Source organism: Tamandua tetradactyla, chromosome 14 (genome assembly GCF_023851605.1).
Source record: "Tamandua tetradactyla isolate mTamTet1 chromosome 14, mTamTet1.pri, whole genome shotgun sequence".
Classification (NCBI taxonomy): domain Eukaryota; kingdom Metazoa; phylum Chordata; class Mammalia; order Pilosa; family Myrmecophagidae; genus Tamandua; species Tamandua tetradactyla.
Window position 1 is genome coordinate 19033990 of NC_135340.1, and position 22104 is coordinate 19056093.

At 37.8% G+C, this 22104-nt stretch overlaps 1 protein-coding gene across 2 annotated transcripts in view; it reads left to right on the forward strand.

Annotated features, from left to right (window-relative positions):
• The first annotated feature begins 1668 nt into the window (after positions 1-1668).
• BAZ1A (bromodomain adjacent to zinc finger domain 1A) overlaps positions 1669-22104 on the forward strand; it is a 113197-nt gene continuing 92761 nt past the window's right edge. The window contains exons 1-3 of one of the 2 annotated variants that reach the window (XM_077126967.1): positions 1669-1807; positions 2304-2473; positions 16552-16830. In XM_077126967.1, coding sequence (XP_076983082.1) covers positions 2361-2473; positions 16552-16830 — 392 coding nt within the window. In that variant the 5' untranslated portion in view covers positions 1669-1807; positions 2304-2360. Of the gene's footprint in view, positions 1808-2303; positions 2474-16551; positions 16831-22104 lie in introns of those variants that run through there. The other variant, XM_077126966.1, reaches the window with a different exon arrangement.

A 22104-nucleotide genomic window follows, 5' to 3' on the forward strand; every position in this document is an offset into this window, starting at 1 on the left:
AACCATTTAAAATTTTATATTTCAAAATACAATCAACATTGCTTTTGATCATAATAGTAACAAAAGAATTTTTAATAATTTAATCAAATAGTGAGATCTAAGAAATATAAAGACTAAGTGTCCAGACTGAATTTCATTTGTTTTTGGCTTAACAGTAAGTTGGGATTTGGAGTTGTGAGGGTGATGCTTCAAGGTAGGCTGAAAATTATTTATCCCTATCTCCCCATGCCGGCCCACTCCCTGGCCCCCTTTTGGGTCTACTATTGTTGGCTTTAAGTTTTTCATCTTGAAAATTAATAAATATTTTCTTGGTAGGGGATTCTGACTTGCCATTCAGTACACTATGGATGCCAGCTTAAAACACGAGTTCTTTGAGTGTGTAATTTTTTGAAAAGTTTAATCAGGATAACATACATACTTATTAATGAAAGCACTTCCAAACCTCTGTGATTTCTATTCTGGTACAGTAAGGTGCATTAATATTATTAATGATTTTTAAAACATCCCGGTGAATATTAAGCCTTTTACAAAATGTTTATTTTTTTAGCCACTGTAAAAGCAACCTGAAATAAGTTCAAATATAACTTTTGAGATTTTAGGTAGATTCCTTTTATTTCCTGCTTCAATGTACACATGTGCACTAAATTGAAGGCATAAAAATAAACCTACATTGTTTCTGTAACTATTATCATTTCACAGTATTGATAATTAGAAAAATAACATGTTTTGCTGAATGATTGCTCTTCAAACTCATTCTTACATGTTAATTTGCAAATAAACAAATGTCAAAGGCAGTATGAAAAAAAGACTAAAACTAGTGTACATTCTGGTTACTTCTAGTTAAAATTCTTTTAAATTCAAAAGTGACATGCATAAAAATTTGGTTTCACAAACGAAAATTATTGACATAGGAAAGTTCCTTTAAGGGAAAATTTTCATAATAAACCCGTACTCTTCAAAATTGAGTGAATTAGATAATTTTTCCAAAGAATACTGGTCCTTCGCAAAATATTTTCAGCGGTGTATTAAGTATTACTTTTAAAGGTGTGTTTTAATTTTAAGTATGTGGGGTCGTTTAGGCGTAATGACATTTTCTACTTTTTTGGTCTTTTTCTCTGCTAAGTCTTGGAACTGCTCTAAGTATTAAAAAGAACTGCAGTCAAATAAGGCATTTTCTTTTCAAGATGGATGTTTACAGTAAACTATTTTTTAGAGAAACTAATTCTAATTTTGAAAAATATAAAAATATTTTTGTTTATTTCTCTTCTCATCTTTAAAATACAAGTTAAATCGTAATTTTGAGTCTTTTCCCCATCATGCAGCCAAGCTTGAAGACGAAGGCTTTACTTTGTTAGCCATGTGTTTATGAAACCCCAGCGCTTCCTTAGATCTTTTGGCTGATAATCTCAAACATGGAGGATGCTTCTGATTCTTCACAAGGGGCTGCTCCATTAATTAATAATGTAGCTCTCCCAGGCTCTCCGCCGTCTCTTCCTGTATCAGTGACAGGCTGTAAAAGTCATCGAGTAGCCAATAAAAAGGTAGAAGCGAGAAGTGAAAAGCTCCTCCCAACAGCTCTTCCTCCTTCTGAGCCGAAAGTAGATCAGAAACTTCCCAGGAGCTCCGAGAGGCGGGGAAGTGGCGGTGGGACACGGCCGTCCGCGCACAGCCGGGCAGTGGCCGCGGGAGGAGCGGCGGCCGGGGGCGCAGCGGGGGAGGCAAGAAGCGACCCCCCGGGAGGATTGAGCCTCTCCTCGCTCCTTCGGTAGTTGAGAAGGTGGAGAAGTGGCAGTCGGCGTGCTCGCAGGTGAGGGGCTCCGTGCGGTCGCTTGGGAGCCGGCCAGCCCCGGCAGGGAAGTGCAAAAGCGAGCCGGGAACAAAGCCGAGCGGGGACCGGGGCTGCGGGCTGCGAGCCCCCTCGTGGAGTCGGGCGGGCCGGCTGCGTGCCGAGCACGTTGTGAGGCCGGCGGCTACGGGCGGGGAGCCGGCGCTGGGGGAGGGGGCCGCCGCGGCTCCCGCACCGCCCGCCCGCCTGCGGGCGGCGGAGGAGTGTTGGGCCCCATTGTGAGCCGGCCGCCGGGCGTGCGGAGGTGGGACGCGCTCTGAGGGCAGAGGCGGCTGGGGTGGCTCTACTCGCTCAGTGCCCCCGCCGCAGGAGAAGCGAACTCGGCTCGGGTGGCGGCCGTGCCGCGTCAGTCACACAAAAGGCAGCAAGCAGACTTTCCACCAGCGCGCCGGCAAGCCCACGCCGCCGCCGAGCGCTCCCCACCTTACCGGCTCTCCTTTCCCTCCAATTTTGATAGGAAAGCGGGGCCGACGCGGGCGGCCGAGAGTCCGGGCGAGCCCGCGCCGGTCGGGAGATGCCGCTGCTACATCGAAAGCCGTTTGTGAGACAGAAGCCGCCCGCGGACCTGCGGCCCGACGAGGAAGTTTTCTACTGTAAAGTCACCAACGAGATTTTCCGCCACTACGAGTAAGGGCCGGGCCGGGCCGGGCGCGGGGGGTGCGAGGGAGTGCGGGGACGTCCTCGCGGGCACCCCGGCTCGGTTCACTTCTTCTTTCCCTCCCCGGCGCCCTTTTGTCTCCTTTTCCTCGCCCCGGGGATCTGGCGGGGAGATTTGAAAGTGACGGGTGGCCACAGGCCCGCGTTTCTCAGCTCCCGAGCCCGACCCGGAGGCGGCGTGGGGCCCTGTGGTGGCCCTGCCGGCCGCGGCGCTTGTGGGGGGAGCTGGCCTGGGCGGAGGAGCCGGGGGTCCCCGGCCGGCCGCCGGGACCACTGTGAACCGCGGCTCCAGCCCGCCTGCCGGGTGGCGAAAACTCCCCGCCTCGCCCCTCCCCGCCGCGGCCACACGCGCACTTCGCGGCCAGTTCCGGGATCCCCGCCCGGTGGCCAAGGGGATCCCCGCTCCGGCCGGCGATGCGGGGCCTCAGTCCCCGGCCCGGGGAGGGAATCCCCGCCCCCGGGCGCAGGAAACGGCCGGGCTGGGCTAGGTTTCCTCGGTCAGGAGCGGGTCTGACGTTGGTGCTGTCTGGATAAGGGCGGGAGAGAGCCTAGTTGAGACTCGGGGGAGGAGGGCTTTCCCTGGGGCCGAGGGGGCCCGGGACTCGAGAGCCCTCCCCCCGCGGCTTCCCGTGCGGCGGGGCTAGGCCTCAGAGAGGGCGACGCGAGCCGCGCGCTCTGTCACCGCCTCTTCTCTGTGACTAACTCTCGGCCCTGGGGAACTCAGCGTCTCCGCCCCCGGAGACCGGGTGAGGAAGGAGTCCGTGCCCGACTAGAAGAGGAAGGGGGAGAGAGAGCAGGGCCCCGGGGCGCGCCTCGTTTTCACTTTCGTGTGGCCGGAGGGCGGTGGTGGGACTTGGGGAAGGGGGTTAAGACAAGTTCAACTCCAGCACAGCCAGTCGCCTCTTTATCCCTCTGCGCACGTGGGCCACCTGACATGTGCCACTCTCTATTGTTTTGATAAGAACTCAGAGCTGCTGCTTGTGCGGTTTCAACCCCTAAATTTCCAGCTTCTCGCTTAGTTTTATATTAAGGGAACCTCTTGTCATGTGACACGAAGCAATGGAGTATATTTTAGCAATCTTTGTTTAAACAGGATCTTCAAGTGAAAGCCTGAATTGATCAATCACTGAAGCAGCCTGATCCTCCCTTTTTTCTTACGCCTTATTCTCTCCACTCAGAATGAATGCCTTTGTGGCTTGGAAATTTAAGTGTTTTAGCAACCAAGTACATTGTGTCTAGAAGGCACCTTTTCTGAGTGGGGGCTTGATCCAGGGAGGGTGTAAAGCCAACTTTGCACCTGTCTGCATAACAAGGAATGAGGTTAGAAAAGTGTTCCTTTCGAGCATTTGTTTAAAATTCAGTTTTACAGAAAATTGAGTTTCAAATAAATATGTCAGATATTGTTCTAGAGAAGTTTTTCAGCACACAATACCTTTAAACCAAAGTGCACATTTTACTCTGCTCCTGTACAGACTTGTTTTGTTACTTAAATAGATTTCTCTTATAACCTCTTAAGTGAATGTGGTTTAGGTAACTTGACAAAGATGAGGTCTTTTTTTTTTAAGTTTAAATCCTTGGTAATCTGAAATTTAAAAAATTGTGTTTGAGTGCCACCAAAATAGTAAATTTCAAACTGTTTTCTCCTTTGATATAGATGATCTTATCTTTTTAAGGGGCTCTCTTCACTTTAAAGTGGAGAATGAATATGGGTGTCAAACTTTTTGAATTAAAAACTTTTCATGCACTTTGTTTCTTGAGAAATCTAAAATGCTGAGATAAAGGAGATTTTTTGGTTTTTGAAGCCTACCTACTTTTCACTTATATAATGAGGAACTGTGTCCTCTGTAGTCTTATGACATTTCAAGTTTTTTAAATTACAAGTGATTTTTTTCTTGTTGCTGAAGTGTTTGGAGGTTTGGAAATTATAAGCAATTCAGGAGAGAAGATTGGGTTTGGGAGCAAAGGCCAGTTATCCCTGAACAAATCAGTGCTACTGGCATACTTAGATATTAACCTTTATGACTTTGAACTGGCAAAATTGAAAGATTTCCTCCTTGTCTTTCTAAGCAGCAGTGATCATGCCCTCCAATGTATCTAGTGCCATGTCTGCTGTTATTGTATTATAATGCAGTGTATTTATCTCACATTTCTTTCTCCGAAACCCTGAATTCTTTGAGACAGACTATGACCAGGATGAATCTTTAGTATGATTATACTGTAATCATATAGTATAACTCCTTTGCTTCTTTGAACTACATGCTCCTTAATTAATTGCTAACTCTTGTTTGACCTGCTTTCATAAGTAAAGACGACTCATTAAAACAGCTTTTATAGGCAAATACATATTCTGAAGTGCATACTTTAGTTTCCTAAATATGTTGAGATTGTTCTGTATTTTAGCTGACAAGAATTTTATTTTTAAATTTATTTTTGGCTGTGAATTATTAAAAATGGAAGAGCCAGGTTTGAATGCTAGAAATTCTAGATCTGTAGGATAGGAAAATGATTTGTTGTATTATCCAGTGACTTAATCTCCTAAATAAAATGACTCTCCTTTCTTTTTCCTTTTTTTTTTTTAGCCATGTAGACCTCGGAATTTTAATGTACTTCCTATGTGTACATTACTTCAACCTTCTGTCCAAAATGTAGAAATCTCTTCACATTACTGACATGCAGGCCAACTTATGTTTTAACCCGGCTTTCCAGTGAAAGGGGTTTGATTAGCCTTTAGGGCAGCCTATTTCGTTGTTTATCAGATCTCATTTGTTGATTCAGTCCTCTCAACAGCTTCTTTTAGAGAGGTGGAAGCCTGGGACTGGAGTGGGAGGGGATGGGGGGAGTAAGTCCAAGATCAGCCAGTGTCCAAAATCACATAGCTAGCAATTGGTGACACTGGAATTCTAACTCCATGTTCCTAAGACTGTAGAGTTTATGCTCTTATTTACTATCACATGTTGCTTATTATGGAGAATTCTTCCTAATATATGTTGACGTTTATAGAAGAAGTATGCACCAAGAACATAGAAGCATTGCCTGGAATTCACACCGGCTGCCTAGATCTTTATGTAACCAGCACCCACTACTGCCTGTGTGCAGACGTTTGACTTCTTTACTACACCCTGAAATGATTAAGCTCTAGATTTAGTACACAAACCAGAATGCTATTTTATCAATTTATAGTGGGGGAAAAATGCCTTTCACACAGGCTAATTCCCATACCTGATCAGCAGTGTGTGAAATCTAATTATAATCAGAAGACTATGTGGTAAGCATGGAATATTTTCAAGGGGGTTGGATAATCCTTGTAGCTAGTGTCTTCAAGTTAGGTTTTCTTTAGGAATAAATCTGCCACATAGCCCAGATACTTGGGTTGACAGGTCCGTTATTCTTTGGTATGGCAGAGATATTCCTAAATGCTTTTCTTTCTCAGTTTACCTTTTATATCCCAGGCAGGCTACCATCTTTTGAATTAACACTTTCTAAAGACAGAATATGTGTATCCATCAAGCCACTCCAAAACTAGTAGCTCAGAACAGCAAAGAACCCATTTTATTTGCTCATTATTCTGTGGATCGGCAATTTCCTACCTGCTAGTCTCTCTGGGCTGGCTTACTCAGCTCCCATTAGCAGGTGGCTAGGCAGAGTCTGGATGGAGTAAGGTGGCCTCAATCATGTGGCTAGGACCTACTTCATCATGTGGTCTTTAATCCTCAAGAGGTTGTCCTGGGCTTCTTCATGTGGTGGTTTCAGAGTTCTAAGAAGGTGAGAGTGGAAATCGCTCTCATTTCTACCTCATTCTCTTGGTCAATTAAATCACTAGTATAGCCCATGTTCAAGGGTATGGTAAAATAGACTTCTACCTCTTGGTGGAAGAAGCAGCAAGGTCACTTTTCAAAGGAGCCAGCACACCTTCAGCCCCTTTGCAAAAATCAACCACTACACAGTTGATATTTTATTCTTGAGTCATACTAGTTGGATTTGGGGATCCACTGATAATCTCTGTAATTGATCTTATCCATCAAAACAAAATGAAAAACATGCTGACACCTTACATAAATACTTTGTTGCTTGCCCCCTGCGCTACCCATAAGATTGATTCAAACTCTGTTTCTTTCTGAAATTTTTTCTCTGTTGTTCTTAGGCTTGCCCTTAGGAGCCACCCAGAAGGAATCATTTCAGATGTTAATTCTGTGGTTAATTCTGCCGCTTCCTAACCTTCCCAATGCCAAACTTTCTTTTCTTTTAAACATTTTCATGTCTTTATTTCCTCTGACATGGTTTCTCTACCATACTGGTTATATTTCATATTCTTCTAGGATTTCTCTACAGATATGGTACCTGAACAATAAGAATTAATACTGTTTATTGAGTACATTATTTATCATGTATTTGTGTAGAATTATCTCATTTAATTTTCACATTAACTGTTCATGGAAATATCCCCAATTTACAGAAGGGAAACTGAGTTCAGAGAGATACATAATTTATCCAAAATCGCTTCTAGAAGTGGTAAAGCTGAGACATATTCCCTTCCCATTCACATGTGTGCTTTTTTTGTTTAGATACACATAAACATAAAAGTGGACTGCCCAGTGAAAGTACATTTGTCTGTTTCTGACACTGTACTAATATTAATGTTAAAAAAAAGGTATTATCCAGACTTTTTTTAATGCTTTGGTGTGTGATGTGAGTCTTTAGAGATCCTGAGATAGTATGACCTAGTAAGAAAGAGATGGGCAAATAAATGTATGTTTATAGCATAATGGTATAAGTCATCTACGTGTTATGGAGCAAGTATAATGGGAGCATAGAAAATAGAGCCTGACAGCTGTTTGCTCTATGGAGCTCAGAGAAGCCCTTAAGTAGGAGGCAACATCTGAATTGGGTCCTGAAAGGGGATCACACAAGACACAGAATAAGGAAGAGAAGGGCATTCTAAGTAGAAAGTGCTCCGAGAAATCCCTTTTAGGCAGAGGAAACCATAAAAAGACATAGAAGTGTAAATTTGCAATTCACCTAAAGTTTCTTTCTCATATGTATTATTCCCTGTTGTCAGGATAGGACTTGCATATCCAGTGCTAGTATGTTTCATCTTTTTTGATTTCCACTTAAGGTTTTAGTTTCTAGATTTTTAAAATCTTTACTGCTATTCTTCAGCTACGTTTCGTGTGTAGATTTTATGAACCAGTCTTGTTTGTCTTCATCTAAATCTAAGGCAGCACCAAATAATATGCAAAGTGATATTTCATTGGAGTGGGGTTTTGGGGCACTAACCTCTACATTTTTTTTAATTAAACAAACTTTTCAAATCCTGACCATCTATGAATAAATGTAACGCAGTTTTCACCTAGCTGGTATTTTTTAATATAAGGCTTATTAAATTTGGCATGCCCGTGATCTCCTGATCCTCTGCTCTTGTAACCTTGTCAGTGAGGATATTGTTGAAACAACCCAAGCTAGCTTCTAGCAATTACTCTTTCTGTGTTTATAAGCCATACTTTCCGTCTCTTGCATGTCATGTGATATTTAAGTCAGTTTTTAGCCTGTGACTGCATTTCTCAGTTAAACTAATTATTTTGTAGGTACAGAGGTCTGCTGTGTCCTTTAGATCTTTTTCTGTTCTGTGCTGAATCTTTTTTTTTCTTTAAATGCAATTTCATTGAGCTATATACTCATATACCATATAATCCAAATTGTACAATCAGTGGTTATAGTATCATCATATAGCTTTGCGTTTGTCATCACAATTGATATTTGAATATTTTTATTACTCAAAAAAATAAAATAAAAAATGAATAAAAGTAAAAAAGAACACCCAAAACATCCCTTACCCCTTCTCCCCTATTATTTATATATCTTTCTTACTCATCTGTCCATACATGCATGAAGGGAGTGTCAGTCACAAGGTTTTCACAATCACATGATCACACCTTAAAAGCTCTATAGTTATTTAGTTATTTTCAAGAATCAAGGCTATTGGATTACAGTTAAACAGTTTCAGGTATTTCCCCATAGCTACTCTAATACACCAAAAACTGAAAAGGGATATCTATATACTGCGTAAGAATAACTTTGAGAATGACCTCTCGGCTCTATTTAAGATCTCTCAGCCACTGAAACTTTATTTTGTTTCATTTCTTTCCGTTTTTGGTGAGGAAGTCTTTCTCAAGCCCATGATGCCAGGGCCAGGCTTGTCTCCAGGAGTCATGTCCTGCATTGCCAGGGAGGTTATGCACCTTGGGAATCTCCCCACATAGGGAGAAGAGAGTGAGTTCTCTGTGCTGGATCTTTATTTTGTCTTATATCTAGATGGTCTGTAAAGTTTTTGTCCTTAAATAGAGTACACTTTTCTGAGGTATATTTTGGATTTCTGATTTTTTTTTACTTCATTCTTAATCTTACTCTTCATTCTAATCTTAATTTCTCAAATACCCAGCTGGTTAACATTATTCTGCTCTTTGTTGTTCAGCTTGTTCACCAGAGAGCTGATTGACTTTATATTAGAGATATATTCTTAGAAAAGTACTTACCTGGTAAGTAAGAAATAATGGTAAAGAGTGGCTTACCATTTTGTCAAAAGTTTTGACAAACTTTTTCTGTAAATGATCACATCATAAATATTTTTGACTTTGCAGGTCATACCCAACTCTGCAGATGTAGTGAGAAATCAACCTTAGATAGTCTCTGAAGGAATGGGTGTGACTGTTCCAATAGAACTGTTTACAAAACAGATGGAGGGCTGGATTTGGCCCCTGGGCCAATATTTTGCCCACACAGGTAAAAAGATTGAAGAATGTAGTCAAATTGGAGACATAATAATCTGTATTACCCTTAATTTATATTCATATGAAATGCTTTGTGATTTAACACTTTTTGCTCGCCAAGTAAAATGTGCTTCTTTTAAAGTTTCATCATTTTGTGTTCTTGTAATGTAGAAATTGAAGAGGCACTGTAAACTGTTACCTAGAGTTCAGTATTATTAACAAAACTCTTTATTTGAATGTGTATAATGGAGTGAAGTAAGCAGAATTACAGAAGTGGGAGAAGGTGAAGGTGTGTATGTAATATTAGAGATGGTGCAATGCTGGTGGGTGTGATGAATAGGGAGAAATAGCCCTTGGGCTTTTTCTTCTTGCTTCAAATAACTTACTTTTATAAGGCTGCTGTGGTAGACAGTGTTCCTGCATCCCTCTTCCTAAGGGTAGATCTTTGTGCACAGAGAGGCTATAATGTAATAATTGGAGATTTTGCAAAGAGATAGACATAAGGAAAGCGACAGCACACATTGCAGGAAACATTGGAATCCTCTTGGGTATAGAAGGTCAACTGTATATCACTGGTTACTAATTATCCTATTTTTCTACCTGCTAACACATGTTTAGCGGGGGCTTATAGTACTTGTGTTATTGCTCTCCTTGGTATTCTGTACAATGCTATCAATCTAAAGAGTATTTATTACAACTCAGATTACACTGAGCTGTTATTCCCCTGCCATGGCACTTTCCATGGCACTAGCAAATGCCCCAGGCAGCTAGCTACTGTGTCCAGAGCTGTAACATATCCAGTATGTTAGCCAATACCTGGTCACGTGTGCTATTATTAAGCACGCGAAATGTGGCTAATCCAAATTAAGATATGCTGTATGGTTTTGAAGACGTACTACAAAAAATATGTAAACTATCTCAGTGATTTTTGTGTTGATTGCATATTGAAGTGAAATTATTTGTGAATATATTGGGTTAAATAAAAGATATAAAATTATTATCCTTTAATGCTTTTTGATTTTTAAAATGCAGCCACTAGAAAATTTTAAATTATATATGTGGCTTGTATTTTTTCTACTGCCACTAGTTTAGATACTGGTTAGTGTATAAGATATATCGATTTGAAGTATATTTAAACAGTACTAGCTATAGTTTAAATTATTAGAAGTCTGTTTCATGTGTATTTTGTACTAATTATGTGTTAGTACTAATTGTGTTAGTATTAATTGGGAAGCCCAGTTTTATAGATAAGGTTGTTTTTATATGAATAAGTTTAAAAGTTGTATAAAACTTTCTAAGTGGAATTGCAGTTTTTTGCAGTAGAAAATTTAATAAGCCCTCTTTCAAGATCCATTTATTCATTTTATTCTGCACCATTGATAATCTCCTATTTAGTGTGTCTCTAGCCTTTCTTAGCTAATAAATTACTTAACAGAGATTTTCTTACTTATTAGAACCAGATTGCATTTTATCTCTAACATTCCTTTCTTCAACTCTACCTACCCTTTAAGATCTAACTCTTAATGCCATTTCCTCCAAAAACTGCTCCAATATTTCCTGATCTTTTTTGCCTTCTTCCCTTCCTCTGAATCCCTAACATATCTGCCTATGTCTCATAAACACCTTTTACTTTGTATTTGTTTTAGTTTGCTAATGCTGCCTGAAATGCAGTATACCAGAAATGGGTTGGCTTTTATAGAGGGAATTTATTAAGTTACTAGTTTACAGTTCTGAGGCCATAAAAATGTCCAGCTAAGACATCTAGAGAAAGATACCTTGCCTCAAGAAAGGCCGATGTCTTTTGGAACATCCCTGTTAGCTGGGAAGGCACATGGCTGGTGTCTGCTGATCGTTTGGCTTCTGGTTTCAAACAGCTTCCCTGGAGGTGTTTTTTTCTGCATCTCCAAACTTCTCTAATTGTCTCTGAGCTTTTTCTAAAATGGTTCCCTCTTAAAGGATTCTAGTAAGTGGATTAAGATCCACCGTGAATGGACAGATGCATCTCCATGGAAACTACCTAATCAGAAGGTCCCAGGCTAAACAATAGGTCTGTCCCCACAAGGCTGGACCAGGACCAAGAGAACTTGGCTTTTCTGGGGTACACTGCAGCCTCAAACCAGCACAATATTTTAATGATATGCACCTATTATCTCCTAATAAGGAAGATCACTCAAAAGGATCAATCTTCTTTGTCATATAACTTGGCATATGCATGTCGTCTTTTTAGATCTCATTTATGTTAAGGTATAATTGGTCTTCCTCTATTTCCATAGCTTTCATTTTTGTTGTTTTGTTTACAGATACATGTGCACATGAAACAAACTTACTGGGATTTCCCCAAATATATGGAGATCAAGCTACTGTATATTGTTGTACTAATTGGAAAGTAGATATACAGCAATTTTTTTTTCCCCACAATCACACAGTCACACTGCGAAAGCTATATCATTATACAGTCATCCTCAAGAAACATGGCTACCGAAACACAGCTCTACATTTTCAGGCAGTTCCCTCCAGGCTTCTGTTACCCTTAACTAAAAAGGTGATAGGTATTAATGTGTAAGAATAACCTCCAGGATAACCTCTCGACTCTGTTTAGAATCTCTCCATCAGTGACACTTTATTTTGTCTCATTTCTCTCTTCCCCCTTTCTGTCAGGAAGGTTTTCTCAATCCCCTGGTGTTGACTCCCAGCTCATTCTAGGATTTCTGTCTCATGTTCCAGGGAGGTCCACACCCCTGGGAGTCATGTCCCACGTAGACAGGGGGAGGGCCGTGAGTTTGCCTATAGCATTGGCTGAAAGAGAGAAGCCACATCTGAGCAACAGAAGAGGTTCTCTTGGGGGGTGACTCTTAGGCCTAATTTTAAGTAGGCTTAGCCTATCCTTTGCAGGGTTGTTTCATATGAACAAACCCCAAGATTGGTGACTCAGCCCATTGCTTTGGTTGTCCCCACTGCCTGTGAGAATATCAAGAATTCTCCACTTGGGGAAGTTTTAAAATATTTTAAAATATTAATTACCATCTATTTTCAACACCCTGCGTTATTGACATTCCTTTGTTCTTCCTCATGCAAAACATTTTAAAATTTGTAATGTACAACAATTTTAACACTTTTAGAATGGTGGAAGAAGGAAAGGAAGAAAGAGAATAGTATCCATTAATTATATTGGTTGCATGTAATCATAGACATTTAGAAAAGTAGACCATAGTATAGAGGAGAAGAGAAAAAAAGTTATACGTTATCTTACCTTTTTGCATTTATCTAGTCTTTTCTATTTAAAAAAATATATTTTTACTAAAAAATAATGAGTATATGCTCATGATAAAAATTAAAACTATAGTGCGGGCCACGGTGGCTCAGCAGGTAAGAATGCTTGCCTGTCATGGCCGAGGACCTGGGTTTGATTCCTGGTGCCTGCCCATGTTAAAAAAAAAAAAAAAATTAAAACTATAGAAATATTTAGAATAAGAAAAAATTTTTACTATTAAATGCCATATGTGATCTAAGAGTAGAAGAGAAAAGACATTATTGAAACTTATGAAAAGATTGGAATATAGACTGTAAGCTTTATATCTGTTAAATTTCTTGAACTTGATAATTGTATTTAAGGTAATTAGAAAACTGAATATCTTTGTTCTTAGGAAGTATACATAGCAGTATTAAGTATTTAAGAAGCGCGATATATACAACCTACACTCAATTGTTCAGAAAATGGATTGAATCATATATAGACAGATAAGATAGAATGATTAGGCAAATATGGCAAAATATTAAAATTGGTGGATCTGAGTATCTAGGGTAGATAGGACTATTAGGAGTTCTCTATATAAGGGGTTTGTTATTTTTGTAACTGCTTTGTAAGTTTGAAAGTTTCAAAATAAAAAGATAAAATAACTTCATTTTTCTTCTTTACAGCCTTCCTGTTTTTTCCATAAGGAACATCTGTTTATTGTATGTGTATAAATACACACATTGTTATTAATGTACATGGATTTGTGCTATTCAGTGATTTGAGTTTTTTCCTACTCAGTATGCCTTAAGTGGAAGTCTTTCCATATTTTAGATCTCTTGCATTTTAAACCTGACTGGATAAAAAATTTTAAAAAATGATAACTGCTTATGTTCTAAGAAATTCAGAAATGCACAAAAACACTGAGTAGAATATCCCCAGTCCCATCTCCTCTCCCCAGCTGCTACCTTGATTTTTTTTTTTTTCATGGGCTGGCACTGGAAATTGAACCCGGGTCTCCGGCATGGCAGGCAAGTATTCTGCCACTGAGCCACCAGCACTGTCCTACCTTGATTTTTGTATAATATTCCAGAAATCTTTCTGCTTCTGTAGGTGTCTTCCTTCCCTCCTTCTCTTCCTTCCTTCTTTCCTTCCACAAGTGAAATCATACTGTATATACAGTTCTGGGAAACTTACAAAAAATATAGGAAGGATCAAACTGGAAACAGTTTTGTTTTTTCCTAGTAACATATTTAAGAACTCTTCTTATACTTTCTTAAAAAATTGTGGTTATGTGTATATATATATCATCAAATTAGCCATTTTAACCATTTTTTATTAATTAAAAAAATTACAAGAAACGCAAACATCCTTAATATGTTCATTCCGTTCTACATTACAATCAGTAATTCACAATATCATCACATAGTTGCATATTCATCATCACGATCATTTCTTAGAACATTTGCGTCGATTCAGAAAAAGAAATAAAAAGACAACAGAAAAATAAAACAAAAACAGAAAAAAAAAATTTTACATACCATACCTATTCCTCCTCCCTTTCATTGATCACTAGCATTTCAAATTAAATTTATTTTAACATTTGTTCCCCCTATTATTTATTTTTATTCCATATGTTCTACTCATCTGTTGACAAGGTAGATAAAAGGAGCATCAGACACAAGGTTTTCACAATCACACAGTCACATTGTGAAAGCTTTATCATTATACAATCATCAAGAAACATGGCTACTGGGACACAGCTCTACATTTTCAGGCAGTTCCCTCCAGCCTCTCCATTACATCTTGAATAACAAGATGATATCTACTTAATGTGTAAGAATAACCTCCAGGATAACCTCTCGTCTCTGTTTGGAATCTCACTGCCATTGCCACTTTGTCTCATTTCACTTTTCCCCCTTTTGGTGGAGAAGGTTTTCTCAATCCCTTGATGCTGGGTCTCAGCTCATTCTAGAGTTTTTCTCAATCCCTTGATGCTGAGTCTCAGCCCATTCTAGGATTTCTGTCCCACGTTGCCAGGAAGGTCCACACCCCTGGGAGTCATGTCCCATGTAGACAGGGGGAGGGTGGTGAGTTTGTTTGTTTTATTGGCTGGAGACAGAGGCCCCATCTGAGCAACAAAAGAGGTTCTCTTGGGGGTGATTCTTAGGCCTAATTTTAAGTAGACTTGACCTATCCTTTGCAGGGTTACGTTTCATGTGAACAAACCCCAAGGCTGGGGGCTCAGCCTATAGCTTTGGTTGTCCACACTGCTTATGAGAATATCAATAATTCAATTTGGGGGGGGTGAATTTTCCCCATTCTCACCATTAGGGACTTTGCAAATACTTTTCCACTCACTGATCAAATCACTCTGGGATTCATCAGGGCATCACTTTAGACAAACCAACAAAATCTCATGTCCTACCCAAGGTTCCATGTACTTATGTTGTTCAGCCAACTGTCTACAGAAGTTATATTAGGAGATGCACTAGTCAAAATATAAATTTTGTACCAAATAAACATTTTTTGATTTAGTCTCACACGTAAGTTGAAATTTTAAAATATTAATTACCATCTATTTTCAGCACCCTGCAGTAATGACATTCCTTTGTTCTTCCTCATGTAAAACCCATTTTAACCATTTTTAAGTATACATTTTGGGAACAATAATTATATTTACAATGTTGTGCTGCCATCACCACCATCCATTACTAAAACTTTCTTCACTCAAAACAGAAACTTTGTATATATTAAGAAATAACTACCTATTCCTGCCTTCCCCCAGTCCCTGGTATCCTCTAATCTATTTTCTCTCTCTATGAATTTGCCTGTTCTATATATTTCATAGAAGTGGAATCATATAATAGTTGTCCTTTTGTATCTAGTTTCTTTCACTAATGATAATGTTTTTAAGGTTTATCCATGTATTAGTACATCATTTCTTTATGGCTGAGTGATATTCTATTGAATGGATATAGGATATTTTGTTTATCCATTCATCTGTTGCTGCACTCTTGGGCTGTTTCACCTTTTCACAACTGTGACTAATGCTGTGAAGATTGGTGTATTTCCTTATATTTTTTAATTGACCCTTTATCAATATATAATGACTCTTTTTGTCCCTTGTAACTATTTTTGACTTAAAGTCTTTTTTAATCTCATATTAGGATAGCTACCCCAGCTCTCTTTGGTTATGTATGTACATGGTATATATTTTCCATCCTATCACTTTCATTTAAGGTGAGTCTTCTTGTAGGCAGCATATGGTTGGGTCGTCTTATTATTATTATTATTTTTGGCATGGGTGGGCTCTGGGAATTGAACCCAGGTCTCTGGCATGGCAGGCAAGAATTCTTCCACTAGACCACCATTGCACTGCCCTATCTTAAATATATTTTTTAAATTAATTTATTTTTTAAACATAACAACATACGAACATGAACGTTCTTATCATATGATTATTCCATTCTTGATATTAAATCAGTAACTCACAATATCATCACATGGTTGTATAGTCATCCTTATGATCATTTCTTAGAAAATTTGCATCAATTCAGAAAAAGGAAAAACCTATCTTTTGTTTTTAATGACTGATTTTTTCATTATCCTGAATTCACATACCATGATTTACTTAAACCTTTCTCTTATTGTTAGACATTAAGATTTACTGGCTTTTTACTATTATGTTAATACCTTAAAATTCATATTTCAGTGCTTAAAATTGACTCTGGTGTTTCAACCATTTTGGAATAAACACTTAAAAATTAGAAGGAAAAGTTAAGTTTCTTTCCAGTTTGACTCTGGAAATTGAAGTCCAAACCTCATGGAAATTGAAGTTCAATTTTGGTTGAATGTACCTTTACAAAACAAAATATAAATGTCTTGCTTAAATATACTTTTTCTTAGTAAATTATCCAGTTGTTAAACCCTTGTTTCAGTTCTATGTTTGTATGTATTATTTTGCAATAAAGACACAATCCTTTATCAGTTTTTAATATAAAATTTGTGTAATGGTGAGTAATGATTTTTTGTTTTTGTTTTTTAATCAGTGACTTTTTTGAGCGAACCATTCTGTGCAACAGTCTTGTATGGAGTTGTGCTGTGACGGGCAGGCCTGGACTGACCTATCAGGAGGCACTTGAGTCAGAGAAAAAAGCAAGACAGAATCTTCAGAGTTTTCCTGAACCACTAATTATTCCAGTTTTATACTTGACCAACCTTACCCATCGTTCACGCTTACATGAAATTTGTGATGATATCTTTGCATATGTCAAGGATCGATATTTTGTTGAAGAAACTGTGGAAGTCATTAGGAACAATGGTGCAAGGTAAAGTTCTTTTAATGTTTATTTTTTGGATAATTATACATTCACATTGCTCAGAATTCAAAATATGTAAGAGAGTGAACTGAGGAAAACTTCCTTTTTACTGTCCTCCAGCTACTCTGTTACTTTCCCCACTTTTAGTCCTATTGTTAGCAGTTTCTTGCGTATCTTTCTAAAGTTAATTTGTGTGTATTCTACAAAAATATGTGTATGCGTGTGTATATGTATGTATACACACACAGATGTATGTATCTTTCCCCTTTTAATGCAAAAGGTAACATACTTTACTAAATGCCCTTTTTTTCTGATATTTTTTTAAGATATTTTTAAAATATCTTGGAGGTCAATCCATTGCTATATAAATACCTTTATCTACTCTTTTTAATTTACTTTATAAGTTCCATTGTATGGAAATTTATTTTTATTTAAGAGTGAAAAATCTTAGATAAAGATTTCTAAACTTTTTATAGACTTTTGAGGGAGTGGCTACAAAATGTTTTTAGACACCCTACCACCATCATTATTGAAGGGAATGCAGATTATTTTCTCTCTGAATTTTAAACTTTAGCCATAAAAGTTTTTTATGTTCTTTATTGTCTTATTTTGGAAAATCATTAAGAGTTTATTTGTGATTTATGATAATTTCTTAACAAATGAATATATGTTATTATATGCTACTCTACGGGAATTTTTTTTTATTTTTATTTTTATTTTTATTTTTTTATTAACGGAAAGAAAAAAAAAGAAATTAACACAACATTTAGAAATCATACCGTTCTACATATGCACTCAGTAATTCTTAACATCATCACATAGATGCATGATCATTGTTTCTTAGTACATTTGCATCGGTTCTACGGGAATTTTTAAAAGTCAAGTGTGTGGATTTGAATTAGGCAAGTAATTGAACAATTCTTAAAGAATTGTGGAAGCAGTAAATGGTTAAAATTTATATACTTATTAGAGGCATTTTCACATGTCCAGTTACTTTTGGAAAAATATCTTTTGAAAAATTAGAGGCTATAAGATTAACATATCACCAGTGATCCCACCAAGACAATACCGTTTTAAAGAAGGATTATATTATAAATACTGTTTTGGAGGGTTTAGTGGTTTGTGCTTTTGATGATATGTCTAGAAAATAGGTTGGGTTTTAATATATATTATCAAATGGAAATATAGGGCTGTGTTTGGGGACCATGACAATTTTTTTCTCCTATAGCCATTGTTTTTTATTTAACTTATATAAAAAATATTTTGTAATTTATAAATCATTGTGATGCATTAACCTTTAAGATTAGAAAAGTTGTTTAATTCTACAAATTTGGGTGAATCAGTGTTTTCTACATAGACTTTTTGTTAAAAAATGGACTTCAGATAGTTGTTGCTGTTAAAAACAGTATAAACTGAACTGGAGTAGGGATACAGGAAGTCTGGGAGTAACAATTTCATCGAAATTTATTAGAAAACATTCTTCTTCCTGTTTAAGATGCTCTTTAAACTGAAGAAATCGGTATTTTTTTCTGAAAAATATTAAGACTTCATTTTTATACTATATGTGGGCTGTTCTTATCTCTGGCCATGCCTAAAGTTTTCCTCTCTTAAGTACAAGCTTCTTGGATATATGTTCTTTTTAAAAATATATGAAGCCCTTTAACTATCATCTTATAGTTAAGCATTTAATTTGGTAAACATGAAAAAAGCTTGTAAGAACACAAAAACATGAATTTAGTGTTTAACTTTTTAAAATTAGATCCATTCCTTAGATCCTCTGTTCCCAAGATCACTGAGATTATAAGTTACATAGTGTTGGCTTTTTTTAGTTGGGTGGAAAGAAAAGGTAGCTCTTGAGACTAGAAAATGAAGATGGTGTGGGGTAGGGTTTGTACATATGTTTTGCTAACACATCATAAAGGCTGCATCTTTCACCAAACTATGAGTTAGTAGAAATTAAATAGAAAAGGGAATTTGAGGCCAATGATAACTCAGTAATTTTTTAAATTAATTTTGATTGTTAGGAGATGTGAAATAGTAACAGTCTATTTTAAAGAGATGCCTATATTGTTTCGGTATAGTGGTCTGTTAGAAATAATTTTTGTTTTGTTTTTTTTCTGACAAGACAGTGATTAAGGTTTTCAAGATTATATAACTGAACATCCCCACCCCCACCTCCACCCCCAATCTAGTCATGATCCTCAAATGTGCCAAACATGATTCCCATTTCAGGGCTATTTTACTTACTGTTCTCTTTGCCTGGAATTCTCCCCCCACCCCACCCCATATCAATGTAAGTCTCCTTACTCCCTTTATGTCCTCCCTCAGTATCACCCTCTCTTTGTAGCTTTCTGTTCATCCTGTTTAAAATTCAGCATCTCTTTGGCCCACCCCCCCCGCCTTTTTTTCTCCTTAGCACTAACATACTATGTGTTTTCCTTATCTATTTTTGTTGCTGGCTTCCTTGCCAGATTTATAAGCTCCATGAGCATAGGGATTTTTGTCTGTTCTGTTCAATTCTTTATCCCCAGTACCTAAACTGGCATGTATTAGATGAGCAATAAAGGTTAATGGAATGACTAATGAGTGCAGCTGGGAGGGAGACAAGTATAAACAACACAAAACAAATATGTCAAATAGAAGTACTCTGAAGACTGTGCTATAATAGAGAGTGATGGGGGAGTTGGTTGGCACATTAGCTTGTATGGTCAAGGAACACTGCTTTTGAGGAAGTGACATTTGATCTGAGACTGGAATGAGGGAGAAGGATCCAATTGTGTCAGTAATCCTCTAAATAGAAAATCCCTGAGGTGGAGATAATTTAAAACTTTGCTCTGCCTACTGATAGAGAAATGATTGAAGGAAGATCAAATGCAGAAGCCCTGAGTTCAGTTTGGAAGCGATTGCAACAGGGCTTTGTAACACAAATAAGATATTTGAGTCAGGTGACAGTTGTGCAGATGGAGAGAACTGGATGGATTTTGAATATTTTGGATGAAGAGCTAATGGAATTTATTGATGTGTTGCGTGGTGGGTTGGGCAGTGTTGGGGATTGAATCATGTTCTCCACAAAAGATGTGTTTACATCAGCCCCTGGTCCTGTTAGTGTGAACCAACTGGTAAATAGGTCTTTGGAGATGATTTTGTTAAGTTCTACCCACACTGAATGAGGGCGGGTCTTAATTCAGTATGACTAAAGTCCTTATACGCAATGGCATTTGGACACAGAAAGAGCAGGCTCAGATGATGGTTAGCATTTTTTAGCAATAAAGTATTTTTTAATTTAGATATATATATATTTTTAGACATAATGCTATTGTACACTTAATAGCATTTATTTATGGACTACTATATAGTATAAACATAATTTTTATATACACTGAGAAATAAAAAAATTTGTATGACTTGCTTTTTATTGCAGTACTCACTTTATTATAGTGGTCTGGAACTAAACCCGCAATATCTCCGAGGTATGCCTATATTTGTTTTAGCAGCTAGGAAATTAATACAGGCAGGGAGATGTGTGAGAAAGGAGAAATCGCGTTGACCCTCTGTATTCTTTTACCTTCAGCAGCTGGATTGAATGGTGTAAGGTGCAGAAGCCAGAAGCCCAGGAAGTAATATTAGCAGAGGTTAGCCATCTTTGCTCTCATCTTAGGCCCAGTCATTTCTGATTGCTGTAGGTTTGTTTCATGGACATGTTGCTTACATGATTCATTTATTTCCATGAATACCTCTTACAGGCTAGACACTTGGCTGGGTTGCTAGAGATATAAAAAGGATTCAAGATGCTCTTAAGGAGTTCTGTTAAGTTAGAGACAAACATGTAGACATACTTGGTAACTTGCCAAGTATTAAACTAAACATTTGAATGAAGTAATTCCAGAGCATCAAGACTCAGTGTGGTATTAAGGCACTAACACTGTATATTTTGGTCTTTTAATATTTACCAAATCTGATGATATCTCAGTGTTTAAAATTGTTTGTTCAGGTCCTTTACCCATTTTTCTTTTGGCCTGTTGTCTTCGATAGATTTGTGAGCTATTTATTAAATACTAGTTGCATTAAACCCTTTGTCATACTTTTTTTCCTTAAAATTCTAATTTTGAAATGATTTCAAACTTAGAGGGTGGTTGCAAAAATAATGTAAAACCCATGCAGAAAAGTCCAATATACTGCCCCCCAGATACCCAGAGCCACCAATTTTACCATTTTGCCATGTTTGCCTTTTTCTATTTTCTAAACATTTCAATATAGATTGTCTTGGTTTCCTGGCTGTCGTGATAAACAGCACCGAATGGTTTGGTTTTAACAATGGGAATGTAGTGTCTCAAGCATTCAGAGACTGGAAAGCTTGTACTTCCTGGGGTTAGTAGCCTTCTAGCTGGCTGGCAATCCTTGGGTTCCTTGGCTTTTTCCCATCACATGGCAATGTCCTCTCCTTTCTCTTCCAGGTTATCTCTGACTTTTGGCTTTCCAGCTCCTCCCTGTAGCTTTCACTCTTTCTGATTTTTATTCTGTTCTTCAGTAGTCTGGATTACAGCCTAGTGGGTTCATACCCACAGTAATATGGGTTAAGATTAAGAACTTGTTTTTTCTGGGATATATAACTCAATCTACCATTGTTGTATACATCATGCTCCTTGAATACATAATACATGTTCATTCCCTAGAACAAGAATACTTATGTGGCCTCCTTAAGTACAGTTATCTAAAGCTTATGTCTATATTCCAGTTTTTCCGTATGCTTCTATTTTCTTTTTTACCTTTTGACCTTTTTCTTAAGAGTGAGTAAATATAAATTAATTTAAAATATTTATAAAGAATGTAATTAAAGAATAAAGGATAAAAATAGCAAAAATCCAAGCACTACCACCTGGTTTTGATAGAATATCTTTTTTTATTTTTGTTCATATTTTGAAAAAGTTAGGTATTTCTAGTTTAATGAGAATTATGTGATAGTAAAGGTCCCTAGGCTTTGGGGTTGGACTAACCTTGGTTAAGCAATGACTTCCTTTGGTTGGGCAATGAAATCCTTTGATTGGGCAATGACATCCTTTCAGGTTATTGTGAGACTTGAAACTGTTTATATGTGTATGCATTATACACATTTTGGTTCGCTTTATAAATAGAAGATAGTAGCATAAACAAAAGATAACTGCATTTAAGATAGTGGCAATAATGCTGCTCTTGGTTCAAGAGGTATATATGAAAGTTAAGACCCTTTTTCTATTATTGACTGGTTTTTGTGTTGAAAATTATGTTTTATATTATAATTAACCT